The sequence below is a fragment of the Cucurbita pepo genome, chromosome LG15, assembly GCF_002806865.2.
Source record: "Cucurbita pepo subsp. pepo cultivar mu-cu-16 chromosome LG15, ASM280686v2, whole genome shotgun sequence".
Lineage (NCBI taxonomy): Eukaryota > Viridiplantae > Streptophyta > Magnoliopsida > Cucurbitales > Cucurbitaceae > Cucurbita > Cucurbita pepo.
In genome coordinates, this window is record NC_036652.1 from 5,572,480 (window position 1) to 5,600,188 (window position 27,709).

The 27,709-nt window shown below is 36.4% G+C and overlaps 4 protein-coding genes across 4 annotated transcripts; 1 reads left to right on the forward strand and 3 right to left on the reverse strand.

The window, feature by feature from the left end:
- LOC111811257 (QWRF motif-containing protein 2-like) lies at positions 1–9,853 on the reverse strand. The gene is made up of 6 exons (XM_023698020.1): positions 8,122–9,853; positions 4,701–4,820; positions 1,194–1,310; positions 1,009–1,098; positions 593–700; positions 1–500 (listed from the first exon to the last, which is right to left on the reverse strand). Exons 1-6 carry the CDS (start codon positions 9,601–9,603, stop codon positions 420–422), a joined length of 1,998 nt encoding a protein of 665 aa, XP_023553788.1. The 5' UTR covers positions 9,604–9,853; the 3' UTR covers positions 1–419.
- Positions 9,854–18,852: 8,999 nt separating this feature from the next.
- Positions 18,853–20,365, reverse strand: LOC111811317 (40S ribosomal protein S29). Its single transcript, XM_023698098.1, has 3 exons — positions 20,192–20,365; positions 19,175–19,274; positions 18,853–19,077 (listed from the first exon to the last, which is right to left on the reverse strand). Exons 1-3 carry the CDS (start codon positions 20,251–20,253, stop codon positions 19,069–19,071), a joined length of 171 nt encoding a protein of 56 aa, XP_023553866.1. The 5' UTR covers positions 20,254–20,365; the 3' UTR covers positions 18,853–19,068.
- A 795-nt stretch (positions 20,366–21,160) lies between these two features.
- LOC111811268 (probable polyamine transporter At3g19553) lies at positions 21,161–24,033 on the forward strand. The gene is made up of 2 exons (XM_023698036.1): positions 21,161–22,302; positions 23,312–24,033. Exons 1-2 carry the CDS (start codon positions 21,356–21,358, stop codon positions 23,814–23,816), a joined length of 1,452 nt encoding a protein of 483 aa, XP_023553804.1. The 5' UTR covers positions 21,161–21,355; the 3' UTR covers positions 23,817–24,033.
- Positions 24,034–24,060: 27 nt separating this feature from the next.
- On the reverse strand, positions 24,061–27,178 carry LOC111811305 (leucine-rich repeat protein 2-like). Its single transcript, XM_023698085.1, has 7 exons — positions 26,888–27,178; positions 26,508–26,640; positions 26,351–26,422; positions 25,970–26,113; positions 25,643–25,714; positions 25,475–25,546; positions 24,061–24,374 (listed from the first exon to the last, which is right to left on the reverse strand). The coding sequence occupies exons 1-7, from the start codon at positions 26,964–26,966 to the stop codon at positions 24,308–24,310; spliced, it is 639 nt and encodes a 212-aa protein (XP_023553853.1). The 5' UTR covers positions 26,967–27,178; the 3' UTR covers positions 24,061–24,307.
- Between the last annotated feature and the right edge of the window lie 531 nt (positions 27,179–27,709).

The window sequence follows — 27,709 nt, forward strand, 5'->3', positions numbered from 1 at the left end:
TTACGGAAAAAGGACGCCACTATTTAACCAATGAGAGTCACAAGAATTCACAAACTACAAGAATCAACAATGATGAGAACATTACATATATATACACATTCAGCATTGGCATTTACTCGTTGGCTAAAGGGATAGAGAATTGCAGCACTTTTACACAGCTAATCAAAGGGATGGGGTTTGTTTGTTTGTTTGTTTGTTCATCTTTTTCTTTTTTTCCAGATACAAAGAGATACATTTAACAACATAGAGAGGAGCCACCAAGAAGGTTTCAAAACCCAGAGATCCTAAAAATCACCAATCTGTTCTTGTGTTACTTCAGTTTCTGCCTCCATCGGGTCGAAAAACGAGACGGGGTCCGTGTAATGTTAGTAGAATAACGGGTGAGGAGTGAGACATATATCATCAGGATCATATCAGTTCTACATGTAATTGTTAGGCTGCTGTCTTGTTGGAAATCGATTCAGTTGCAATATGTGCGTCCGCAAGCTACTATCTTTCACCTATTCGTAACGACCAAACGGTAAAACAAAAAGAAACGCAACACGAAGACAGTTCACTTTTCGATTATCAAGATTCGATAACTACGACTTACCTGCAAGGCTGCTAGAGTGGACAAAAAGTCTTCACATTGTTGAAGGAAAATCCGTTCCTTTGCCGTCACCTTAACCAGTTCAGCCACAACGGAGTTTGTTTCTTCTACCTGTGAATGAGACATAACCAGTTCTAAGATATAAGCTATGTCAAAGGAATACAAGTCAAGGATGCCATTATCTTTTCATTCTTAATTGGAAAGCTATAGAAAAGGGTAAACATTAGTTTTCAGCCTCCAGGATGAACACCATACGATAATGAAAATAACCGGCATCCCGAGATTTCTCATACCGAACCGAAAAACCTAAATTGAATCTACAGAAGTACATAGTTTCGAGCGATCTATTCGTAAACTTAGGCTTGCAGAAAAATGATTAACTTTATCAGACAGGTAGAAATTATAAGGTAAAGCAGCACCTTAGATGAGAGAGAGCATATTGAAGATGCCATTGCCTGCATAACATCAACAGCTGAACCCACAGCATCCTTCAGGTTCTGAATATCAGCCTGATAAAATAAGAATGATTTATTTTCTTCATATTTTGAACATTGATTAGTACCGCTTTTTCAATGAAGGTAGAGATCGGTGCAGGAGCACATACTATTGCTTTCCCAACAACTGGGAGCCGTAGGGTACTGGCCTTCAAAGCCTCAGTTGCTCCAAGCATGGAGCTGGAGTGATCTCTGTCTAAAATAGCCCATTCTTCCAAATAACTTATCTACAATCACATCGATTAAGTTAAAACGCTCATGTTAGAATTCGAAGAATAAAATAAACACAAAATCGATCATTCACCACAAGGACACAAACTTAAAGACATTTTTTCAGTAAGACAAAGTTACCATGCTAGGAGAGTTTATGTACGAAGCGGTAATATTATACCGTTATAGTAATGTGAAGGGTCCATTGTCCCCAATAAGTGATATTAGAGCCCCAAAATCAGCCATGTCAGTGGAATTCATAGGAAAACCAGCCATGTCAGTAGACTTCTCAAGACAATCAGCCATGTCAATGGAATTCTTAGGAAAATCAGCCAGAGCCCCAAACTCAGTCATGTCGGTGGAATTCGTAACAAAAATAAGCCATGTTAGCAAAATTCTTGGAAAAATCAGCCATGTCAAATCAATTCTTAAAATATCAGCTAGGTCAGTGGAATTCTCAAGGTGCTCGAGTGATGAATAAAGAAGTTATGAGCCTCGAGATGTAGTCTTGTTGATCCATTGTTGAGATCTATCGAACAGGCAAGATTCCCTATAAATGACTAATGAAGGGGACATATGGTGATCCGTTGTTTGAGTGCAATAATCAAAGTTCTATATTGATTAGTGTTTAGGGGAGGGTTAAGAGTATTGATAAAAATATAAAGTCTCTTCTTCTCAATTATCCCATGTGCAAACGAAGGGGACATATGAAGATTACATGAAAACTACCCTTTCTCAATTATCCCATGTGCAAATGGTGGAAGGGGTATTTTTTCTTTTTTTTCTTTTTTACGAAAAACCTTACTTATATTTTCTAAAAAATGAAAGAATATCCACTCCATCTAAATATTATATTATTTCACTCACATCCAAGACCCCATAAAAATGGAGGAAACCCAGCCTGCCAAAAAAACAGCTCTTTCTTGCCGAAGACGAATAAGAAGAAGCTTTGAAATTGTCTCCCTACAACCTTGCAAGCGGGCAAAGCTAAAACTAGACATCTAAAAGAAACATCCCCACACAACCCTAACAAAATCACATCTTTGGAGTAAATGATCTAAAACCTCTGGTGTCCTCCTACAAAGAATACAATAGTGGTGTGACCAAAGAGGATTCCCTGGCTGACATCCAATTCCAATGTGTTAATTCTTCCTTGCATAATCTGCCACACGAAAAGCTTAACCTTTTGGGAATCATAATCTTTCACACTAAGGAAAAACTAAAGTCATTCAACGGAAAGGGAGTGACCAAACAACGAAACCTCCCCCAAATTGATGTGCCTTATTCACAAACAAGAAAGAAAAGTAAGATCACCTTATCATCCTTTGCTCAAAGGCTTCACATTTCTGGACTACCCTCCTTTAACTCATTTGGGTCGCACATTATTCTTCCTAACAGTATCATCATTACTCTTCTCCGTGACTGCTTTGATTATCACCCTACAAAGACGCCCAAAAGCTTCTTTGGATGAATTTTATTAGAGCTTTTCTTTACACCTATTGGTTGGAAAGAAACCATTGAATCTATAAGAGAAGAGTGTTCTCTATTTTGTAAGAGCATATTGCTTTGTGGATTTTACCTGGTCCAGATTGTTCAACCTTTTCGGTAACTATGGGTTTTCTTCTCTTTGCCCTAATTGTATTTTCCTCTTCTTTTCTTTTTTTAATTTTTTGAAACTTCCTTGACCTGGGATGAGGCTTTCTTCTCCTTCATTTTGTGTTTTCATTTATTCAGTGTAGTTTTTTTTTACCCAAAACAGATTTGATACTCGTCAAAGTCGCCTTTCAAATGGGTAAAACTTTCAGAGCCTTCTTTTTCATATTGTATATGGTCTTTCTTTTGGGAAACAAAAGTTGCATGTATGTTGAGAAACATGAAAAAGATGAATTACGGATCTAATTTTATGTACTAAAACTTGAAACCAAAAGTATCTTTCCTGCTCATATAGTAAGAACAGGCAATATGCATATACGTATGTATATATATACATGCTATTATTAAACTTTCATTGATGCTATGAAATTAAAAAAGAGGGGGAGACTCCATCCAACAGAGTTACGACATACTTCTTCAAGGGGAGCATTTACACCAACTAACAACCAAGAACTAGTTCTTGTAAAAAGAATATAAAATTAGGAAAAAAAAACTTTAGTATCAAAGAACCTAATATAGGAGAGTTCCTTATCGCATAAAAAGATCAGGTGATATCAAATAAACATTAATAAGTCCCAAATGTAACAATGTTGCACACATGAAATGTATGAAAACTAGTTCACGTTTTTGCCTTATTCTACATAAGAACATTTCGATCATCCCTTTCATCCTACAAAGGTTCCTTAGTCAATTAAACATTAATAAGTCCCAAATGTAACAATGTTGCACACATGAAATGTATGAAAACTAGTACACGTTTTTGCCTTATTCTACATAAGAACATTTTGATCATCCCTTTCATCCTACAAAGGTTCCTTAGTCAATTAATATTTCATTTTTCTATAAAAATTTCTAACAGGTGGGTTAGATATTGGTCAATAATGCCACTGTCTATGAAATTTGAAAGTTTATGAATCTTTCGATTTATAGATGGTTTTGAATGTCAATCTTCAAAAGAGAACAGTCATAATCTTTCATCCTACAAAGGTTCCTTAGTCAATTAATATTTCATTTTTCTATAAAAAATTCTAACAAGTGGGTTAGATATTGGTCAATAATGCCACTGTCAATGAAATTTGAAAGTTTATGAGTCGAAGATTTGTAGATGGTTGAATGTTAATCTTCAAAAGAGAACAGTCATAATCTTTTCCAAGAAAATACTGAAAACAAACTCCTACAGAACGCAGATGGCTAGGGTGCTCTGGAATATATATATATATATATACACTAAGGAAAAAATAGAAACCATCATATAAAATAGATTTACAAAAAAACACCTAATGAGAAACCAAGTCAATGAGCAGAAGTACAAATATGAGTCATTGGTCACAAATACGAAACTAGATGAATAAATTAAGACAATAATAGAAAATTGTCAATTGGTCACAAGTTAGTCATAAACTATCAATTTCTATCCTTGATGGTCAGGTGCTGCTTATCCAACCTTCCTAAGTCTTTTGATGGTGAAGGGCTCAACTTGAAAGAAGAAGAATAATTTTTCATATAATCAAATGTAATTTGGTCAGTGTTACTTCATTGACACTTCAAGAGTTGTAATAAAATGGCACTTCAAGTGTCATTTAGAAGAATGACGCAATGTTTTTTTTCCTCACCAAGCAAAGGAAGAAAAGATACTTATCAAGTTCGATAGCATTTTTGTGTGTGCTATATAATATGATGGCATTTAAAGAGACAAAAATATCGACCAAATGACGTTCTATGAGAGAAAAAAAGAAAAGGAGTCTGAATCTTACTTGTCCTTTGAGGACGGACGTCAGCTTCAATTTTTGCCGTATTAATAGTAACTTGATTCTTTTAAGTGTGACAGTATGCCTTAGTTCTGAAATAGTGACCCATGCATTCCAAACATTCCTCTGGCGCAGAAAAAAAAAAAGACAATAAAACTAATGAACTCAATATCCCAATCACACTGATATAGCAGCAAGTAATTCCACAAACTCTATGAATGAAATTGTGTGTTCACGTAGATTTGTTTCGCATTAAAAAAGAAATGCATTCAAATATTCAAAAAATTATGGAAAAAGACACGACTAAAGATATACATGAAATTAGTAATGTAGAAATCATGAAATGACAACTTGTAGTATTAGTAAACATAAAAGGGCCAAACCAGTTCTATCGATAGAAAGCAGAAACTTCATTAATGTATTTTTATTTTTTTAATTAAAAGATATTAAAAGGTACATGAAGGACTAAAACCACTATAAAAACCATTGGATGCTATCAAGGGCTCTTCTTTAAGAAATTTTATATAGAAGGGGGTAGGAAGATTTTTGAGGATGTTGAAAAAAGAAAAAAATTAGTAGTTTCTGTAAACGTTCTTAATTTATTGTTTCTGTCCACAACTTCTTTGTTGTTATATTTTAAACCAAATCATTTCCCCCAGAATACATTCCCCACTCCATGACCAAACCAACCACAACAATCATATTCTTAGTTATTCTAGTTACAAATTATACAAACCATTTGGATGCTTGCTTATCATGACTGGTAAAATTAACTTGAATCATCAAAATATAGATCAGGGACTTGATAGGAATTCCAAGCCTCCAAACCTGAGAAAGGTAGGGGAGACCTCATGGAAGAGTAAGACTTAGTCACGTCCATGATGGATAGCACCAACAGAGTAATCAACTAAATAGAACCAACTTTAACAATCATACTTTGGGCGGCTTGTATTTTGCCTTACCCTAAGCATGGTGCCACTGCCAAGAACGACAATGGACAGTTTAAACAAGGGGTCAAGAAACACAGGAGATACAGAAACATTGCTGCCTTGTTAGAAAGGAGAAGCCAGTAGTTATACGGGCAAGGGGAGATCAGAAGGGGGGAGGAAATTTATGGGGGTTAGCTGTATTGATTGGTTGGATGGTTTGGGTGGGTGGAGCAGAATTAAGTAATAGGGCATAAAAGGATCGCCAACCACTTCTGCCCTCACTGTTTGGGATAATGAGTTTGTCCAATCCTCCATTGTTTTTTATTTTGGCGATTTCTGCAATGGTTCCCTTCCTGTTTGAAGTCTTTTCAACCCACAAGGTCAGGTCGTCAACTCGAGTTTCTGTGAAGAACTTTTGGTTGAGTGGAGTAGGAAGGAGTGTGGAGAAAGTCTTGGTTATCCAAAGCACCAACGTCCAGTGAAGAGATAAAAAAAGATGTCATTTGTGGTTTTAGTGAGTTTTGCCCTACTTCCTCAGTATTGGTGCTCAATCTCGATTGTGTTTTTCCATCTATTTTTCAATGGAAACCAAGTGTGGGTATTTTCTTCTGTCCATTAGTGAGGAGAGGCAGTTGGACGGAGCGGTTCGGGGACACCAGAGGTTGGGTGTTGGGGGCTGGTGGGGTGGTGTGGGGCGGTGTGGGGAGGATGAGAGAGAGTCACTTCAAATAAGGAAACCTAATACTTTAACTAATTCAAAGTTTTCATTGATGCACATACTTAAATTTCCCCCTTTTCTGCAAACATCAAATTTACTCTCCTAAACTCAGTGCCACCATGATAATATGATCCCTGCCAATGACTAAAAACCTCACAAAGTTTTCGATGGAGTGGAAGAAAGGGAGAAAGTCCCAGTGGCTCTCGTCAGCTTGTTCAGTGTCAGCCAATTCATCTTGATACCCCCATACATTCAGTTCCTTCAATTACCACCAATTACCTAGCTTGTAGAACAATATTTAGGAAAGACCAATCAACCTTGTTGCAACTGGTAAGCCTTCTCTAAGTTACCATTTGAACTCAAAAACCCACACGTGCCTTCGCTTGCAGTCATCTACCACCTTGTTAGCCACAATAGGGAATCAATAAATTGTCTCTTTCCAATAAAAGCAGACTGGAAGGTGAAAAGAGTGAAAGGAAGCGTGAATTTCAGCCTTTCGGAAAGCACCTTCATGAGGATCTTATATAAGGTAGTAGTTAAGCTAATAAGTCACATATTAATCGATCGTAGCTTATCGCATGTCAGGCATATATGTCTCACTCACATTAGACTTTTGTTACCATCTTCCAATAACTTATCTCTACTCACGAAAAGCATGCTAGAAGGTGAAAATAGTTTGAGGAACTACAGATTATGGCTTTTTAGCATAAAACATTTTGAAGACCGTATACAAAGATACTGCTTAATCTAATATGTCACACACAAATAGAGCTTCTTAAGGAACGGACATACATATATAAGTCCCTTCCAGATTAGACTTTTGTCACCATAGTTGTTCTAGATTGAAGTTTCCATTTCATCTCAAATAAATTGAAGTTTTCCACTGATCTATAAAATGATTTTTTGTTTTTACAAAATAAAAAACAAACTCCAAACAATCCCTTAGCTTTCCAAAAGTGTTTAAATAAAAAAAAAAGGACAAACATCTAGATTGGTGGAAACTCTACCATCCCATAAGTTAAAAAGTACAGGAAACCAAAGTAGAGGGTTTGGGTTCTAGAAGAGAGGACTAAAAAAACCTCATTCAAAAAGGAAAGAAGAGGAATTTATCAAGAAAAAAACTTATACTGGATCCTATCCTTTAAGTAGAAGGGAGCATAGAAGATAATTCAGGAGTAGTGTCAGTGGAGTAAAGGAAATGAAAAAGTAGAATCCTAAAAAGAAAAATTGAATCCAATTTTCCAAGGACAAAGAAAAATGTGAAACATTTGCTTCCTTGAAAATTGTACTTCCAAGGATGAACTACGTACCTTAAGACTCTTTAACCAAGTAAGATACTCACCCAAAATACTCAAATCCGGAAGAACATCTCTCCAAGGATGTCTGTAACTAAATCCCTAAATGAGGAAAACTAATTATACCACCTAAGGACAATAGCATCGTGACCAAATGCGGTGAGCATCCCCAACGTTCATACATCCCACCCATAGGAAGTTCCATATGAAAGATTCAGTAGTTACTGAACAGGCAATTTAAGATAGAAATCTAGAAGAAAGATGATTGAAAGTAGTGGATATGGCTAGAAACGTCAGATCTGATTTAAGTCCAACTTTTGGATGTAACAATCTATCAGAGACAGGGCGGGCATCAAGAACAAGAACGAAGTATAAAAGCTAAACCGTAGGTAGATATTGAAAACCTCCACAATAATAATGGGGTTGGAAAAAAAAAAACCACAGAAATAATCGAGAGGGTAAGCAATCCTGCACACAAGAAGTACCTCTGCGTTTAGTCTCTGCAACATGAACGTTGCATCCGCCCTTGCATTCACAAACCGCCATTGCAAGTAACGGTTATGCTGAAGCCTCAATACGTGTGCATCAACAATGCGATCTTCCCCCATTTTCCCCCTCCGGATATCAACAGAGAAACTGAGAATGGAGGGCGTACTCATTGAGTTACTAACCAAGGAGCCACCGACACCATTTCTCGTCCTGGAAGGACTAGACATTCCCCTTGATGGCGATGATACCGAAGAAGTCCAAAGCTTACTTGGGGATGGAGGCCTTGTGCCACCTCGAATAGGGGAAGCCATTGTTCGTGGAGACGAAAGTGGACCATCACTTGAGAACCGTTTTGACTGACTGAACTTTGATGGGGTTCCCAGTCTTGCCCCAGGACTAGTCGATAAAGGAGAACCAGGATCATGCAAGCGCCGCAGCCGGCTGTTGGTCTCTTGCCAAAACCTCGCAGATACAACAATACCTCGAGGCCCATTTCGCCCCTTGGCAGCCGAACCACAATCTTGAACTCCTGAAGTACTGCCGGAGGATACACTGTCCGTATCAGAAGTAGTGAGATCAGAGGGCACAGAAGACTCATTCACTGAATCCGCATCTGGGCTTTGCCGAACTGCCTTCAACAACTCAGAACTGCTTGAATCCAAGCTCAATCGGCCGTCAAAAGAAGCTCTTCTACCGTCATCTTGCATTGTTTGATGTAACGCCCGAACCACCATCTCAGATCCCATTCCATTCACTTTCTTCTGCTCAGCGCCGCAATCTAAACTCCTCGACAACGGGTTCCCATTCAAATTCGCATGCTGGATCCTCGCCGGCCAGCGATGTTGATCAATGAGCTTCGAATTCTCCACCTGAACTCCAGACCCATCGCTCTTATCCCTAAGTGGAGTCGCCCTACGACGTTCCGGCGTCGAACCCTTTCTTGCATTACTCATCGGCGTCGCAGTAGCCTTAGTTTTACTAATCGGAAGGGAAAACGCCTCCCCTTGAAACGAAACCGACAAACTCCTAGTCGAAGTAACCAAAAGCTTCGCAGCCGCCGAACTCTCACTCGCATTCCCGTGTCTAGAATCGATAACCGGAGTCATCGACCGGGGCGTCATTGATCGCCTCCGGTCCACCGATTGGGACCGCTTAGGTCCCAACGAAGGCAATGGAGTCGATGCAGGGGTCAAATTAGTAGACCTAGAGAGCAATGGAGACGGAAATCGCCGAGAAGAAGCCGACGACGAAGTAGTTGAGGCACTAGAAGTAGAAGTCGAAGGCGAAGGAGACATATACCTTGAAGGAACCTGTCTGCCTCTAGGTTTCCGGTTGAGAATCCCATTGTCCCTCTCGGAAGGTAACAGCGGAGGCCTCGCTTGGTTTCTGAGATGATCTTGCTGCTGCTCACTCCGTTGAGCCGAGGTTTTAGGGATTGAGGTATGGGTTGAAGCTGCTCCAGTAATGGCAGCCACCATCGATGCAACAAAACGTCTATTCTCCTCTTCTTCTTCTTCTTCACACTCGAATCCTCAAAAACAACGATCTCAGTGACGAATTCTTCCCCATTTTCAAAACAGAAGATTCAAGAAATTCCAGAAAGGACGACGAAGCTTGCCAGATTCAACATTTTCCGTTAAAGCAATGAAATCACTGCTCATGGAATATGGACCCTCCCTCTCTCAGAGCTCACCACCGTCTCTCTTCAGGGCTAGAGAGAGAGAGAGAGAGAGAGAGTAGGTGACAGGCAAGATTTGAGAGCTCTGCAAATTCACTCGCAGAGGAAAAACAAGAGGAGAGAGAAAGTAGAGAGAGAAAGTAGAGAGAGAAGAGAAGACTGTATTTTGTATATGAATACTGTATTTATTATCCAGTGCTCTTCTCTTTGGGTTTATGGGAGTCTTTGGAGAGACGTTATGTAATTTTATTATTTTATTATTTTATTATTTTTATTTATTTTATTTATTTAAATATTTTGTTATTTATATTATAACCTTTAATTTTTTATTTTTTTAAATTTTAAAAATAATGTTATGGGTCTCCCTCAGCCTTATTAAAAATTTTAAATAATTTTTTATATATATATATATAATTCTGATAATTATTTATTTTTATTATTTTTAAACATTTATGTTATTTTAAATTGTTTTTTATCTTTAAAATTTGATTTTTAAATTTTAAATTTTAAATTTTTATTATTTTTAAATTTTTAAAGAATCTTTTAGATATAAAAATAAAAATTTAAGTTCCACGTCAGTTGGGGTAGTGTAAGTTTTATAACCGTGAGCATGACTGCTATACGCAATTGGTGAAAGTGTACAATATTTGCTAGCAAACGTGTTTTAAAAATTTAAATCTCACATCAGTTGGAGAAGGTACTAACAAACTCGTTTTAAAACCATGAGGATGACTGCGATACGTAATGGATCAAAGTGGACAATATCTGCTAGCGGTGGGCTTGAGTTGTTACAAATGGCACCAAAGCTAGACACCGAGTAGTAATAGATCAAAGTGGACAATATCTGCTAGCGGTGAGCTTGAGTTATTACAAATGGCACCAAAGCTAGACACGAGGTAGTAATGGATCAAAGTTGACAATATCTGCGTTAGTAATGGATCAAAGTGGACAATATCTGTTAGTGGTGGGCTTGAGTTGTTACAAATGACACCAAAGCTAGACACTCGGTAGTGTGCCAACAAAGACGTGGTGTCATTTTCGTTAGGATTAGATTAGATATAAACTGATTACTATTAGTGTTCATTGTTGATTAGATTTGATCTACTTATTTGGATTAAATTTGATTTAGTCATATCAGATTTGATTCTGTAACGCTATATGAATTTCATTCTTCAATAGAATGAGAGATTTCTCTCTCCATTCCTAACAATTTTGTATAAGGGTGCGAAAATCTCTCCTTAATAGACACATTTTACACCGTGAGCCTGAAAGTGGCCCATGTAATGGGTCAAAACAGACAATATCTACTAGTAGTGAGCTTAGGGTGTTACAAAATCAGTCTCATTCAGAAGTGGTCTCAATTCATTAATATACTCCTTTTTTACTCAATCATCAAATTCGTGTACAAGATAAAAACAGGTTTAAATTTTAAAATACGCTTTAAAATTCATTCGGTAAAATTTAGAACTGATACATCGTATAAAAATTCATAAATGTATGTATATATATATATTTATTGAGCTCATAAATATATTATATGATATTGGGGCACATATATTAATTTCTCTTATTTTTAATTCTAAAATACCTACCATTTTGTAATTTAAATTATGAAAATACATTTTTTAAATATTGTACATGATTATAATAAGGTTAAACTATCCAATAGTTTTATATTTATTTAGTAATAATTTTTTAAAAAATTAAATAAATTGCATTATTGGTACTTAAATTAAAAATAGGATAAATTACATATAAATAATTAAACCATATAAATTACAATTTCTTTATTAATAAATTAATGTCAAACTAGTTAAATATATAAAATAATAATTATTCATTCGTTTACAATTAATAGTATATAATTTTTTTTTATATTTTATTTACACGTGGAAAATTCGTATTAGGGTGGTTAATCTTTTTTTTAGACCTAACCAACCCTAAACTCAATTATTAACTAATCAATTTAACTCGATTTAATTATAAAATATTTGAATTATTAACCAATGGAGAGGTTTAGTGTAACCGTTATGTTCAGCAGATATTGTCCATTTTGACTTATTACTTATCTCATGTTCTAAAACGTATCTACTAAGGAGAGGTTTTCACATTGTTATGATGTTTCGTTTTCCTCTGTAACGGATGTGAGATATATTTAAGTTGTTCATATCATTTATTTAAATTTTTTTTTTACGTCAAATATTTATTTATTTATTTATTTTCAATATTAATTAAAATTGCAATATATATATAGATCAACTAAATTAATGTTGTTTTTCATTTATTTGAACCAAATCTAAGTCAAATAAGTTGATAACCCAGCTCAAATACGAGTTAGGTTGGGTTGAGTTGGTCGGATTTATTTGAACAAAATCTAACTCAAATAAGTTATTACCCAAATCAAATAATACGAGCTAGGTTGGGTTGGGTCGGGTTGGTCAGATTTATTTGAACCAAATTCAACTCAAATAAGGTGATAACCCAACTCAAAGAGCTAGGTTGGGTTGAGTTGGTCAAATTTATTTGAACCAAATCTAACTCAATTAGTACAGTTGGGTTGGTCAGATTGTTTGAGTCACCAGACTTTTCAACACTCGATATTACTGGAGTTGGGTTGGGTTTGGGTTGGTTAAATTTGTTTGAACCAAATCTAACTCAAATAAGTTGATCACTCAACCCAAATAATACGAGTTAGGCGGGTCAGATTGTTTGAGTCACCAAATTTTACAAACACTCGATGTTACAGGAGTTGGGTTGGGTTTTGGTTGGTCAGATTTATTTGAACAAAATCTAACTCAAATAAGTTCATAACTTAACCCAAATACTACGAGTTTGGTTGAATTGATCAGATTGTTTGAGTCACCAGATCCTTCAAACACTCGATATTACAGCAGAAGAAAACGACCCAATATACAGTTTGATACAATATTAGAAATCGCTAATAAACCCAATAACGTGACTCAACCAAACCAAACATGTACGAAATTCAATGATGTCAAATTAAACCTAATTTATCACAAATAACTTTACAGCTCAATCTCAACCGAGACGGTCGGGTTCTAGAATTATTTTATTGATTAGGGTTTTCAAGTCAAAAGCCAATATTTAACCCAACAAACCCTAATTTTACTTCTCCAAAATAATCATAATTATTTCAATTTTTGTCATGATTAATAATTTTTAAGTGGAAATTAAAGAGATAATGGGATATACTTAAGCACTTAATAATCATTAATTAGATTAATTAATACATTAATTAAGCTTATAAGCCTAATAAAATTCTTGCTTTTGAAGCTCTCTCTCTCATCTATATATATATATATATATATATATATATATATATATATATAAATAAAACCCTAATTCATGTTGACTAGACTCACGAGTCTACGTCGTTTGTGTTTATGTCGATCCAACTGAGCTAATAGCTCTTATCGAGGGATATCTAAGGAAGTCTCGATTGTGCCATTCTTTCTCTTTTGGTTAGTCCCATGGACCGGGTGCTTGAAAACTAACTGTTTGATTGGTTCTAGCATGTTTTGTCGTCAAAATTGTCTTTAAATATTATTCAATGAAACGTAACAAAAACGAATCAAGTCTAGGGTTGTTCATATAAGTTGATAACCCGACTAACCCCGAGTTTGGATTGGGTTGAGTTCTTAAAAAATCAAAAGACTTGGGTCGGATCGCGGGTTGACATTTGTTTTAATCAAGTTGACTCGAAAATAGAGTTACAACCCAACCCAACTCAGCCGTACTTTTAAGATTGTTATGAAAATTAAGAATATATGATATTCATAATTAATGTTAGTGATACATTATGACTTGTGAATGTTTGATATTTGAATACTGTGAGATTTTAGTTATTAATATAACATGTCAAACTCAACATGAAAAGTCGAGGGTTGTGTCAGGTTAAGTTGGGTAGGGTTGTAAACTCTATTCAGGTTACTCGAGTTACCCATTGGGTTGTGTCGGGTTAAGTTGGGTAGGGTTGTAAACTCTATTCAGATTGCTCAAGTCACCCATTGGGTTGTGTCGGGTTAAGTTGGGTAGGGTTGTAAACTCTATTCAAATTGCTCGAGTCACCCATTGGGTTGTGTCAGGTTAAGTTGGATTGAGTTGTAAACTTTATTCAGGTTGCTTGAGTCATCCATTGGGTTGTATCGGGTTAGGTAATAAATTCTATTCAGGTTGTTCGAGTCACTCATTGGGTTGTGTCGGGTTAAGTTGGGTTAGGTTATAAACTATTCACGTTACTCGAATCACCCATTCAACCCATCCAAAATTTCACATTGATCCAAAAAAATTCTCGAACCAAACTCAATCCCACCCGTGTACACCTCTAACAAAATCTCAAACTAATTTATAATATAAAAACGACATAGAGAGAGAAAAAAAAAACCCTAATGTGAGAAAAATGATGAGAGAGAATATGTTAAAAAATAAATAATAAATAATAAAAATTTTCATTCCCCAACGTGACTTAAAACATACTCAAAATAATAATAATAATAATAAATAAATAAATAAAAATTGGTTAAAAAGTAATATTTTTGGGTTTGTTTGTTAACAATGGTTTTGTTTGCTTATGAAGTGATTATATAACCTTAATACTCAAATACCTTTCTCTCTACCATTGCTTCCATTTAACACATTCTTTTATTATATATTAATAATTATTTATGTCACGTTTCGATTCGATGATGATAATAATAATCTTAGCTTAAACAAAGTTTTAATATTACTCTTAATCTGTCATAAATGTTTAAAAACTGTCCCGAGAATAGAGACTGGCTAGAATTTCATATGAAAATTGGGATGATAATAATAATAATCTTAGCTTAAACAAAATTTCAATATTACCTTTAATCTGTCGTAAATGTTAAAAAATTGTCCCGAGAATAGAGACCTGCTAGAATTTCATATGAAAATTGGGATTCGGAGCGACTGTGGTAATAACATTTGGAACATATATTTGTGTAACAGCTCAGATCCACCGCTAGCAGATGTTGTCCTCTTTGGACTTTCCCTCAAGGCTTTAAAACGCGCCTGCTAGGGGAAGGTTTCCACACCCTTTATAAATGGTGGTTTGTTCTCCTCTCAACCAATGTGGGACATCACAATCCACCCTCCAGTGTCTGTAGCAGATATTGTCCTCTTTGGGCTTCCCCTCAAGGCTTTAAAACGTAGGGGAAGGTTTTCCACACCCTTATAAATGGTGGTTTGTTCTCCTCCCCAACCAATGTGTGACATCACAATTTGGTTCCCAATTTCTTTCCAAGTCAGTTTATTTGTCTCACTGTTTCATGAACGGTGGGTACNTTTTTTTTTTTTTTTTTTTTTTTTTTTTTTTTTTTTGGGACAATTCCATCAAGAGCGGAGCCTTTCGTAGTAGAAGTTTGGTAAAACTAGTCTCTCAAACAAGCCGTTGAGTTTTAATTTTATTGGTATAAAGAAATCCCGAGTTTAAGTCGTGATGTGACTATTTTCGGGTTTAGGGTTTATTATATTTTCTAGATGTTTAGGCAATAGGTTACACATTTTCCACACTTTCTTAGAGCTAAAGATTGAGATATTTGAAGAGAAAAGTTTGGAGAAGTCAATGTAACTCTAATGTGGTTGCTTTCATGTTATTGGGTGTAACGGCTCAGACCCACAACTAGCGGATATTGTCCTCTTTGAGGTTTTCTTCGGGCTTCTCCTCAAAGCTTTAAAACGTGTAACGGCCCATACCCACCGCTAGTAGATATTGTTCTCTCTGGACTTTCCCTCAAGGCTTTAAATCGTATAAGGGCCTAGACCCACTACTAGCAGATATTGTCCTCTTTAGGGCTTTTACCCTCAACACTCTAAAACGCACATGCCAGAGACAGGTTTCCACACCCTTGTGTTTTGTTATCTTCTCCAATCAACGTGAGACGTCACATTGGGACTCACCCAATAAGAAGAAATTCTCCGTTTAGACGAGGAATGAGAGATTTCGGGGAAAATATTTTCTTCCGTCTAAAAAAATGGGGCTGGAGACAGGATTATATTCTCCGTCCATCTCTACTATGCTATATTCAACGTTGTTTTAAAATATTTGAAGATTAAATGGACGAAAATATAATAAAATTAAAAGTTGTTTTTAATATTTATTTATAAAAAAAAATATAGAATTTTGAAAAGATTTGAAAGTTGGAGTTAGTAATGGTGAGTAAATGTTGGTGTGAGTTTGTTTAACTTTGATCAATGTATTATTCAAACATTAAATTCAACTACTTCCCATTATGCTCTCAATCCTTAGGGCCTTTGGCAGGTGAGGAATGTAACGTTCCGACTTTTTCAACATTTATATCGACCGGTTGTTACTAAAGAATAGTATCAAAAGAATATATATATATATATATATTGGAGCAATTCTATGTTGAGCGATCTCTTAGGATTTTTTCTTCTTTTATATGTGAGTAGGAACGAAATATGCTAAAAGAACTCACGTTAGTATAAGAGTTGAATGGTATAGGTCATTCTCGTTACCATTGTTATTAGAGAGAAATCTTTTCTAGAAAAAAGTGGTTTGGGGACGACTAAAAGCGGAAGTTGATGGGTATATGATGCTTGAGTAAGAGAGAGATACATGAATGAATTGATACTATATCTGAATCAAAGATATGATGGTTAAGAAAAGCTTAAAAAAAATTAAAAATTACTACTTGCAGTAATAAAATACTTTTTTTTTAGTGGCTCGATCAAATGAATTTCAGAATTATGCGTGTTTAGCTTTGAATCGGTGTAGATGACAGATGTCTCAACTAGGTGAAGAGCTAAACTTGTGTTGGTATTTCGGCTAAACTATACCACCGATACGAAAATTGTTAATCTCGATTTTTAGTATTTGTAGGTGTCTATATCATCTTGTATGAACCTCGACTATATTTACGGGAAGTGGGTCAGATTGAGATATAAAAGTGGTGGAGTGGGTAAAAAAAAAGGGGGAAATGGCTGCACTTGGTGGCTGCATTACATCATTGGAAATTCTGACAACATAGACTTTAGTGCTTTATTATTATGTCTTTCCTAAAAGTAGTTTGTATTGTAACATTATAGTTGCTACTTTTCGAAGGTTTTCACAAAAATAGATTACTATAAGGTATGTTACTTTTATNGTTTTTTTTTTTTTTTTTTTTCTTTTTTCAATTTGAATTAGATTGATCGTTCAGAAAACAAAAAATTCGGTTCTAATTTACGGATATACTTAATCTGGTTCGTTGTAACCATACTTAATCCTACCTTCAAAAAGATTAAGAATATGTAACATTTGCAACCGATCTTAGACTTATATTTAAAACTTCAGAGATTTTAGTTACTAAAGTAACAATAAATGTGGATTAATTTTTTTTTTATAAAAAAATAATTAAGATTTGAGATGAACGATACCCCTTGTCACAATCGCTCTTTGATGGCAGTGAACTTGCACTTGAAATCATACCACTTGTCACAATCGCTCTTTGATGATAGCGAACTTGCAATTGAAATCTCTCTCTTGATTCAAAATTGTGGTGTAACGTGTATCCCCTCCGGTTCCCGTCATGGAATATATGAAATAAATAAAGAAATGAATTTTTGTTCAAGAATGAAATCTTGAATATATTAACTATTTCTTTAATTTCCGACCGCTTGGAAGGGACAAAAGAAACATCTTGTTCTTTCTTCAACAATTTCTCATCTCTAGTGAACCTCTCAATAGGATTCAAACCCATATGAAGTTCTAACCATAGAGAAAAAAGAACAAATGGATCTTGTAGGATTCTCGAGAAATTCTTCGACACTCACTTTTCAACAACAAATGAGTTAAGCCTACTCGTTCTTACGTCACCTACGGCCAAGCGACGTATGCTCGAGCTTTTGGCCCCAGTTCAAGAAAAAAGTTTTAGAAAACGGGGCAGAGAGATTTCAAAAAAGAGTTTTGAAAGCAAGATTTGAGAAATTGAAATTAGTGTTATTAGGGAATGTAAGTAAACGACAACAACAACGGCTTACTGCATATAACTATTCAAATTGCTCGGAGTCACCAACCAACCCGCCCCTAAATTCACTTACAAATCCATTTAACCTCCTGAAAATTTAATGCTAAAAAAGTATTTCATTCATAAAGTGTCTGAACTAAAATCTCAAAACCTATATCCACCTCTACCTACATTATTATTTAAATTCAATGAACTTTTATAGATATCATAATTAAATCATTTAAATTTGCAAGACAAAAATAAATATTTCACCAAAGCTATGAGGAAAAGGAAAGGGGCCTGGTCTACAAAGTGTCCCAAGAGCGAATATTCAAGCCTTCAAGATTGTTGACTGTCCCCTGGTCAGCCCAAGCAATTGATAAATGGTCCACAGATCACTAAAAACTATGCACAAATTACCAGTAACAACAACATGATTAATAAGTTCAGACCAGACCCTGTTTCAGACTGAATTTAGCATGCATTAATGCCTAATGGGGAGGACCCCATTTGAAATACCATCATAGTAGGGACACCAATCAGTAGTAGTGTGGCTAGGTCCTTACTTCATACGTGTTCGGTCAATGCATTAGCTATACCTTATGGGATATTAAATCCTAAATAGATAGTGACATGACTTAAATTCAAGTAGATGGACCCTTTTCCACTAGACCAAACCATGATGGTTAACTCGATTTCTACTTTAATCTGTACATTTATAAAGTAATACCATTAGGACAAAACCTTATACGATATTAAATCCTAAATAGACCTAACTAGATAGTGACCATGACTTGAATTCATTTCTGCCTGATAGACCCTTTTCCGCTAGACCAAACCATGATGGTTTAACTCGATTTCTAATTTAATCCGTACATATAAAAGTGATACTGTTAGGACAAAACCTTATTCATTTCTTCCAAGTCCTTTAAGGTAGATGGACCATTTCCCGCTAGACCAAACAAACTATGATGGTCAACTCGATTTCTACTCTAATCCGCACATTTTATGAAGCAATACCATTAGGGGGGAAAAAGGAAGGAACGAGAGGAAAACAAGAATACTCGGACAAATGAAACGCACTAACTTAATCTTCAAAATCAGTAAACATTGTAGTAGCCTAAGTTCAACAATCAACACGAGGTTCAAGGAAATAATGAACTAGGGACAGAAAAGAAGTTCAAGGTTCTTTCTTTTATATAAGCAAATCCAGCAACCATATTCTATCCATCAAACATTCTCTAATGGGAGAGGCAGGAGAGGCAAAATTTCACCATTTAGCGGTACTGCAAGAAGAGTTGAGGGGTTCAACAGGGTCAGAAGACATTGAAAAAGTCTTGATATGAATTTAGTTCAAAAGAAACAAGAACGTAAAATTTTTACCTTGATGAATCCAATTTCCTTGGCGTTGCTGCGGAAGCACTGTCTGCAGCACATAAGGCCGTACTTTCTGATCAACCCATGAGGATTACCGCATACCCGGCTAAAAGACGAGACAAATAGAAGACAGATTTTAATTCAAACAAAAAAGACCTTCATATCATTGTTCTGAATAAATGTAAACCCAATCAAATGTTTCTATTTATCCAAAATTTATAACTCTCAATCATGGGAACCTATGCAGCATCTTATCAATCCTTTCAGTCATTGTTACCGTTTAGTTCATATCATTGTTATGAATAAATTTTAACCCAACATTAGATGTTAACCCCTTCCTTCATATCATTGTTATAAATAAATGTTAACCCAACCAAGTGTATCTATGTATCCAAAATTTATAAATCTCAATCATGGAAACCTATGGAGCATCTTATCTATCCTTTTATTCATCCCATTATCCAACTGTACTTACTGTCTAGTTCAACCAACAATCACAGACAGCTTAAGTGAGCAAATACTAAGAACTCCTTACCGTTTCATCAACATTAAAACTATGACCCAGAATAATCTACACATAAAATGATTTGACCGTGGACATAACCAGAATCGAGACAAGTTCTCATGCCTAATCAATTTTAACAGACAGTACAAATAGATAGAAGAACATTTGGTAACTATTCTACAATAACTTCACTTAATTGCCCACCATAGCACAAATTATAGCCGACACAAATATTTTTCAGCACGAACGTATAGAGATAAATCAGTCCTTGTGCTTGTTTCCAACTATTACTACTTTGAACTGTGTCCAACTCAAAAGTAAAAACCAATCACATAATTCATCTCTCAAGTCAAAATACCATCAGATTAACAAAACACCCGAATTCCACTCTGTAATCCAAAAAACTAACCATGTTCTTAGAGAAAAAGAAGAAATCGGATGCAGCAGACAAGAAAAAATCAACTAAATCAAATCGGAATGATTTCAAAAGAGAAACAGAGAACAAGAAAACAAGTTACCAGGTGCGAGAGCCGGGACCATAGCTCTTAGGGTGCGAGTTCCAGACGTTCGAGTGCCCCATGATTGGATCGCCTACGAGATGGAAATCTGTTGAGCTCGTTAGGGCTTCAAAAATTCCAAGAAGCGGCAAAATCCTTATGACGAACGATCGTTAGTAGGAAAAGTAAGTATTTATAGCGGCGATCAGAGACGAAACCCTAGCGTGTACCGAAAATAATTTAATATAATTTCCAAATATAATACATAATTTGTATAATATATTCATAAATGTTTAAAATTTTGTATAATTATTATTTTGTAATATAATATAATGCATATTTGTATTTATAAAAATGAATTTAATTTATAATATTAAATACTATATTTATTAATATTTCAAAATTATAAATTTAGTCTCCCTACTTTAAAAAAAAAAAAAAATTAAATTTATTATAAATGACACGTAATATCTTATAAATTAATTGTTTTTTTAATTAAAATTTAATTTATTTATTAACTTAAAAGGCATAAATTAATTAAATTAATTAATAGTTGTTTATATTTGACCTAATATTTGGCTGGTAGTTGCAAATAGTTTTAAAATTATTTTTATTGTTATTTTTTATCTAATTTCTTACCTCTTATCCAAAGAACTTGGAGATACTGGCGCTTGTTACAAATCATAGATTTCACAATTGTATGATATGCTCCACTTTGAACAAAAGCTAGATCGTCTGATATTGTCCACTTTGAGCACAAGCTCGATCTTCACAATGGTATGATATTGTCTACTTTGAGCACAAGCTCGATCTTCATAATAGTATGATATTGTCCACTTTGAGCACAAGTTCGTTTTGTTCTTCCCAAAAGATCTCATACAAGTAGAAATTCACTTATAAATCTATGATCTTCTACTAAATTATACCACCTAGGGTAGGACGAGAGGAAGACGAGGAAGTCAACCGATCGCCTTAATCAACAAATTCCAAAATCTGAGAGATTCTTCTTTATTTCTCTCTCCTTTGTCCTCTTCAGAGTAATTCATTCAACCCATTCCCATTGGCCAAGAACAGCACGTATTTAGGTTCATTTCCCTGCAATTTCCAGCGGATCTCGCTCATATTCCCAATTCCGTTTGATTTTTGCGGTGTTTCTTCATCTCTGAGAACAGCCCTGTTCTGTCCATGGGCGACGAGAGGGCTAATATTGCTCCAAAACTAACCATTCTTCCTCTCATCGCTTTGATTTTCTACGACGTTTCAGGAGGACCCTTCGGAGTGGAGGATTCGGTGAGCACTGGCGGTGGTCCGCTTCTAGCTTTGCTAGGTTTCTTAGTGTTCCCCTTTATTTGGAGTATTCCGGAGGCGTTGGTCACGGCGGAGCTCGCCACAAGTTTCCCCCAAAACGGCGGATATGTGGTCTGGATATCAGCAGCTTTTGGCCCGTTTTGGGGGTTTCAAGAGGGCTTCTGGAAATGGTTCAGTGGGGTAATGGATAATGCTCTGTATCCTGTACTGTTTCTTGATTACTTGAAGCGTTCGTTTCCTGTTTTTAGCCATATATTTGCTCGAATTCCAGCTCTGTTAGGAATCACTGCTTCTTTAACTTACTTGAACTATCGTGGTCTGCATATTGTTGGGTTTTCTGCTGTTGTTCTTGCTGTGTTTTCGCTTTGTCCTTTTGTGGTGATGACCATTCTTTCAATTCCCAGAATAAGGCCTAGGAAGTGGCTAGTTGTAGATTATAGTATGGTGAATTGGAGGGGCTATTTCAATAGTATGTTTTGGAACCTGAACTATTGGGATAAGGCAAGTACTTTAGCTGGGGAGGTTGAGAATCCTAGCAAGACTTTCCCCAAGGCTATGTTTGGGGCTGTGGTTTTGGTGGTTTGTTCTTATTTGGTTCCTCTTTTGGCTGGGACTGGTGCGTTGGAGACAGATTCAAGTGAGTGGAGTGATGGGTATTTTGCTGAGGTTGGGGCGTTGATTGGTGGGGCGTGGCTGAAGTGGTGGATTCAAGCGGCTGCTGCTATGTCTAACATGGGGTTGTTCGAGGCTGAAATGAGTAGTGATGCATATCAACTGCTTGGGATGAGTGAGATGGGCATGATTCCTTCTGTGTTTGCTTCAAGGTTGGTGGTTCTGTTTAGTTTCCTTCTCATTGTTCTGTATTGTTAGCAACTTGAGTAGCAATAGTCTTGCCTGATGTACCCACAAATGAGATTTGTAGCTGTAACAGTCCAAACCCACCACTAGCAAATATTGTCTTCTTTGGGTTTCACTTTCGAGCTTCCCCTCATTGTTCAAGTATACCTCTGAGCTACTGAGGAACAACGGTAAATTAGGTTTCAGAGAATTCAATTCCCGTTCTCAACCCATGACCAATATGAGCTCGAGGTTTCCTTCGTAACTCCCGGAACTTCTTCTAGTGGCTCCGTTCCATGTGTCTGCTAGAGAGAGGTTTCCACACCCTTATAAAGAATGTTTCGTTCTCCTTTCCAATTGATGTGGGATCTCATCTGACTCACAAATGAGATTTGTAACTCGAATCAGTGGTAGTGAGTCATAATAGCAATCCTTTGAGGGGGGAGGTCGAAGGTTTATATCACCATGGACGTGAAACCATAGGTAGCTCAAATGGGTCGAGATAACAATATGCATTTTATTAGTAAGTTGACATTGACATAACTTGTAACCATCTAAGCCCACCGCTAGTAGATATTGTCTTCTTTGGGTTTCACTTTCGAGCTTCCCTCATTATTTTTAAGACGTGTCTGCTAGAGAGAGGTTTCCACACCCTTATAAAAAATGTTTCGTTCTCCTCTCCAACCGATGTGGGATCTCACAATCCACCCCCTTCGAGGTGGTTTCGTTCTACTATGGGATCTCGTCTAGAAGTATCCTAGAACCCCTAAGACTATAAGACTCCTAGGAGTTCTTTAAACTTCCAAGATGAGTTTAGGTAGCTCAAAACTTTATATGCCAAACATTTCCAAAACTTCTTTTCTCCTATCTTCATACCCAAACCCAAGTGAACTTCCTCCTTAAACTCTTCCAATGTTTTGATCCATTTGATTTACAGGCACATTGTGGATGCAACAGCTGATCTTATTGAACTACTGTCTCTCATTCACTTTGCAGATCAAAATATGGGACACCCACCTTCAGCATTCTGTGCTCTGCCATTGGGGTTATCTTCCTCTCATGGATGAGTTTCCAAGAAATACTCGAGTTTCTCAACTTCCTATACTCCATAGGAATGCTTTTGGAGCTTGCTGCCTTTATAAAACTTAGAATGAAGAAGCCAGACCTCCACAGACCTTACAAAGTTCCCTTGCAAACATTTGGTGCCATAATGCTTTGCTTGCCACCTGCAGCCTTGCTGGTTCTTGTCATGTGTTTAGCTTCTGCACAAACATTCTTAATCAGTGGGGTTATAATTGCTGTAGGGTTTCTTCTATACCCTTCTCTTTCACAAGCAAAGAACAGAGGATGGGTCAAATTTATTTCAGATGAGCAAGGAGCTACTCTTCCTGATGTGGAAGATCGGCTGGTTGAGCCGCAACCACGGGAAGAAGTTCTCGATGAGGCAGTGATTCGGCTTCTTTCAGAATCTCCTTCGTCTCCGAATATAGCCAACCAATAACATCCACAGATTCCCCAACTCGGACACAGTCGAAACCCATGCAGACCATGCGGTTTCGAAGATCGGGTGCTTGATTGATGAATATCGAAGTGTTTCATAGAATACATTGTTATGTAAACATATTTATGTACAAATTGTGTTCATATTCTCTTGAAAGGTTTATACTTGTGCTGATATGTTGTCTGTGGATGCAACACAAAGGGGTTAGTTTTGACTGCAATGTGTATTTAGAAGGCTGCTAGACTTTTGAACTTGAAAGCTTGAAGTTGAACTACTACTGATATGGAACAATCTTCATCCCAACAAATGGGAAAACAGAACTAGCAAAGTTGGACGACTATAGGATACAATTGATTCTCGTTAGTTCTCGTTGAGAAGCTCATACATTCTTATCTTCCTATATTATCAGAGGCAATAATTTTGACATGAGCCTTCTTATGCTGTCTAAGCCGTGCTATTTTAGTCTAAGGATCGACGAGCTCGAGCTCAGTTCAGCATCCAAAGTCATATGGTACAAGTCCTTGCAACTCGGGGCCACTCAGCCTGTTGTTTTCGTAACTGCAGCAAAGAAGAGAACATGTACATACTACAGTTAATCGATCAAGAATCTGTTATCACAGAGAAGATCATCGAAACATGTCATTCAATTGGACGTGTACTCTAGGATTCCAGGTTAGATTCGTCGTTGTGACAAGCAAGAAAAAAGAGTGGCCATAAATTCCCAAAAACCAGAAATTCAGCCAGGCGATCAAGAACAACAATGGTGACATATGTAATATGGATACTGTTAGGGGGCAAGACCCTCCACGTATCTCTACAATGGTATGATATTGTCTACTTTGGAAATAAGTCTCATACCAATGGAGATACTTCTCCTAATCTAGCCAATGAAGAGCTTTAGTTGCATTCCCAACAATCCTCCTCTGGAGACAAAGACCCCCGAGTCTCCCCTCAAACAGTCATCTATCCATCTAACTCTTATTCAGCTTTAACTCCAAGATCTTTGCTAAAGCATATTGCTCAACTACAGATCACAGCTTGAATACATCTTTTGAGACTCGCCATTTTTTTGTTCAACGCTCGAGAATTTTACTGACATGGCTAAATAGGAAGTAGGTTCCAATATCACTTTTTAAGGACAACAAGCTTCTACATACCAAAACAAACATATGATATTGTCCACTTGTTTCTAAAAAACCTCATGCCACATTGTCTTTCACTTATATATTCACGTTCTTCTCTAATTTAAGGATGTGAGACTCTAGTAACATTCTCAACAGATACTTTAACAAAGGTAACGAGACAGTTCGAGACATTTCAAATACTTCAACAATCCATCACTTGTAGGACACGTGGCAGATACTCGGTATCACAATTGACATGAGTAAGGTACTAGTTGTTACAACTCGCGAGTCCAACACTTAATTACACATGCCTCAAAACTTTAAAACAAAAATAATAACTTTAAGAGTAACATGCATCAAAACTTGTTTTATAAGTATATAAACATAAGCTTAGTAACTATAAATATAAACAAATCTAGATATGCATATGATATATAAATATAAACATCAGTTATCTTAGTTATGAAGTAAATTTATTCATGAAATATGTTCAGAGAAAATCAGAGAAGAACAAAAATCAAAAGAGCTTGTCACCTTTCCATCGAGAAATCAGCGAAGGGTCCATCAACAGGGATTGTTCCACAGAGATCATTGTTTGAGACATCACTGCAGGAAAAGTTAAAAGACAACCTTAGTTTTCCATAAAATGTTGAGAGAGAACAAGACTAGAGAACGAAGCAATTGTTTCTAAATCAAACGTACAAAATTTTGAGTTTAGAGAGTGATGAAAGTTCCCTTGGAATCGAGCCTGTTAACTTGTTGTTGTTCATCCGTCTGTTTATGCAAATTGGACCCAATTAGATTACATAGTGAGAGAAATGATGTAACAGCCCAACCCCACAGCCAGCAGACATTGTCCGCTTTGGCCCGTTAAGCATCGCCGTTAACCTCACGGTTTTAAAACGCATCTACTAGAGAGAGGTTTCCACATCTTTATAAGAAATGCTTCGTTTTCCTCTCTAACTGATGTGGGATCTCACAAATCAACAAAACACTTCACTTCATTCATAGTTAGAAGGATATGCTTACAGAAATCTAAGTGACTTGAGTTTGGCGAAAGATTTTGGAATCCTTCCTTTAAATTTGTTCTCGTACAAATCCATGCTTACGAGGTTTCTCAAATTACCTATCTCAGTGGGGATTTTTCCAGTTATCCCATTCCTGTAGAGCTCCCTGGAAGGCATTGAAAAACAAGACATGTTCTTTTAGCCATAGAATTTCCAACTTATGAAGGACACCATTCCTTATACTCTTCTGTTAGTTTCCGCCAGTTTTACATGCATCTCGAATGATTACAGACACGATAACATGTCAGCTCACAGGAAAATTTATAGGATATCAAACATGGCAAAGCTCAAATACATGAAAAACTATACATATATACAAATTGATGAAGATGTAGAGCAATACAGATATTGAAGATGCTGGAGGTCACCAATTTCAGGCCCCAAAGTCCCAGAAATGTTCGAGTTTCCCAAATCCCTGAAAACACAGAGAAAAGAGGCTCAATTTCAACTATGTTCCATGTTGCAGGCAATCAAAGAAACCCATATAGGAAGAATCTCACAAGCGGATCACATGGTTTTCGGAATCACAGGTAACATGAAACCAAGTGCAAGGATTAACCAGCGTAGGGTCCCAACTCTGCAGCACATTAGTGGGATCAGACAGCCTTCTCCTAAGAGCATGTAGAGCATTTCCTGAAACCAGAAGATCAACCAAACCATGAACAAGAAACTCAAAAACCAACCCCAGAAGTCAAAAGTAAACTAAAAAGAAAAAAAGTTGAAAGAGGCAAAACATCAAACAGTTCATGGGCATTCAATTGGATTCAAAGTTTACCTTCAGAATTAGTGGAAATTACAGGCAACCGAAGAAGTCAAAAAAAAGTTCAAAGAGGCAAAACATCAAACAGTTCATAGGCATTCAATTGGATTCAAAGTTTACCTTCAGAATTAGTGGAAATTACAGGCGAAAAAGAGAGACCCATAAGGAGAAAGCAGAGGATGATAAGATCAGAAGCCATATTGCAAGAGAAGAAATCGAAAACAGAGAGATTGAAGAAAACCCAAAAGAGAAATAGTGGTAAAAACGATGAAAAAAGATGTAAAAAAAGACTAGACAATGGGATCGATGAGGAATCTGACTCAGAGTGATCGATCAGTCAAGTCAATGGAAAAGAAAAGAGGGAAAAAAATAGAGAAACCAACCATAAAGAAACTCTTTAAGAGCAGAACAACTTACAGAACAGCAACAGGGAAGAAAGAGAAGAGGGAAGACATTGTTTTAAAACAGTGAGTGTGGAAATGGGTGCTTTGCTTTGATTGGTGGGTTGTTGAGAGACAGCACCGCCGCGTGAATGGTGGTGGTGGGGCGGCGGTGAGGGCCCACCACCGTATACGTAACTAACAGGCTTCTTCTTCCCAGGGCGTTGATTTGGGGAATTGTGGATTGAGAACACAATGAAGACGATGGGTATTGACAGTTAAAAAGTTATGGGTCTGAAATGGGCCCCAAGGTGTCCTTTGACTGGTTATGTCCTGATTTGTCCCTCTTTTGTACCTAATCTTTTGATTCTCGCGCACGATTCTTCGTGTCCCGTCTCTAATAAATAAGAGTGTTTATATAACTTGATAAACAGAATAATTTGAACTCCTAAAAATCGTAAGGATCGACTTGGATTATTATTATTGTTCTTCTTTGAGTTTTGTTGGATTCTTGAAACTTCGAAAATTAGGTTTAGTTTACAAGTTTGACTTTTTTTTATCG

Excerpts from the sequence above, each read along its gene's own strand:
- LOC111811268 (XM_023698036.1), top strand. The coding sequence starts at position 21,356 with ATGGGCGACGAGAGGGCTAATATTGCTCCAAAACTAACCATTCTTCCT. Across the intron at positions 22,303-23,311 it reads CCTTCTGTGTTTGCTTCAAG|ATCAAAATATGGGACACCCA; the intron begins GTTGGTGGTTCT and ends TTCACTTTGCAG.
- LOC111811305 (XM_023698085.1), bottom strand. The coding sequence starts at position 26,966 with ATGGCTTCTGATCTTATCATCCTCTGCTTTCTCCTTATGGGTCTCTCT. Across the intron at positions 26,641-26,887 it reads AATTTCCACTAATTCTGAAG|GAAATGCTCTACATGCTCTT; the intron begins GTAAACTTTGAA and ends TTCTGGTTTCAG. Across the intron at positions 24,375-25,474 it reads GCTGATTTCTCGATGGAAAG|TTACGAAAACAACAGGCTGA; the intron begins GTGACAAGCTCT and ends TCTTTGCTGCAG.
- LOC111811317 (XM_023698098.1), bottom strand. The coding sequence starts at position 20,253 with ATGGGGCACTCGAACGTCTGGAACTCGCACCCTAAGAGCTATGGTCCC. Across the intron at positions 19,275-20,191 it reads GGTCCCGGCTCTCGCACCTG|CCGGGTATGCGGTAATCCTC; the intron begins GTAACTTGTTTT and ends CTCGTCTTTTAG.
- LOC111811257 (XM_023698020.1), bottom strand. The coding sequence starts at position 9,603 with ATGGTGGCTGCCATTACTGGAGCAGCTTCAACCCATACCTCAATCCCT. Across the intron at positions 1,099-1,193 it reads CAGTTGTTGGGAAAGCAATA|GCTGATATTCAGAACCTGAA; the intron begins GTATGTGCTCCT and ends TTATTTTATCAG. Across the intron at positions 701-1,008 it reads TATGCTCTCTCTCATCTAAG|GTAGAAGAAACAAACTCCGT; the intron begins GTGCTGCTTTAC and ends TCTCATTCACAG.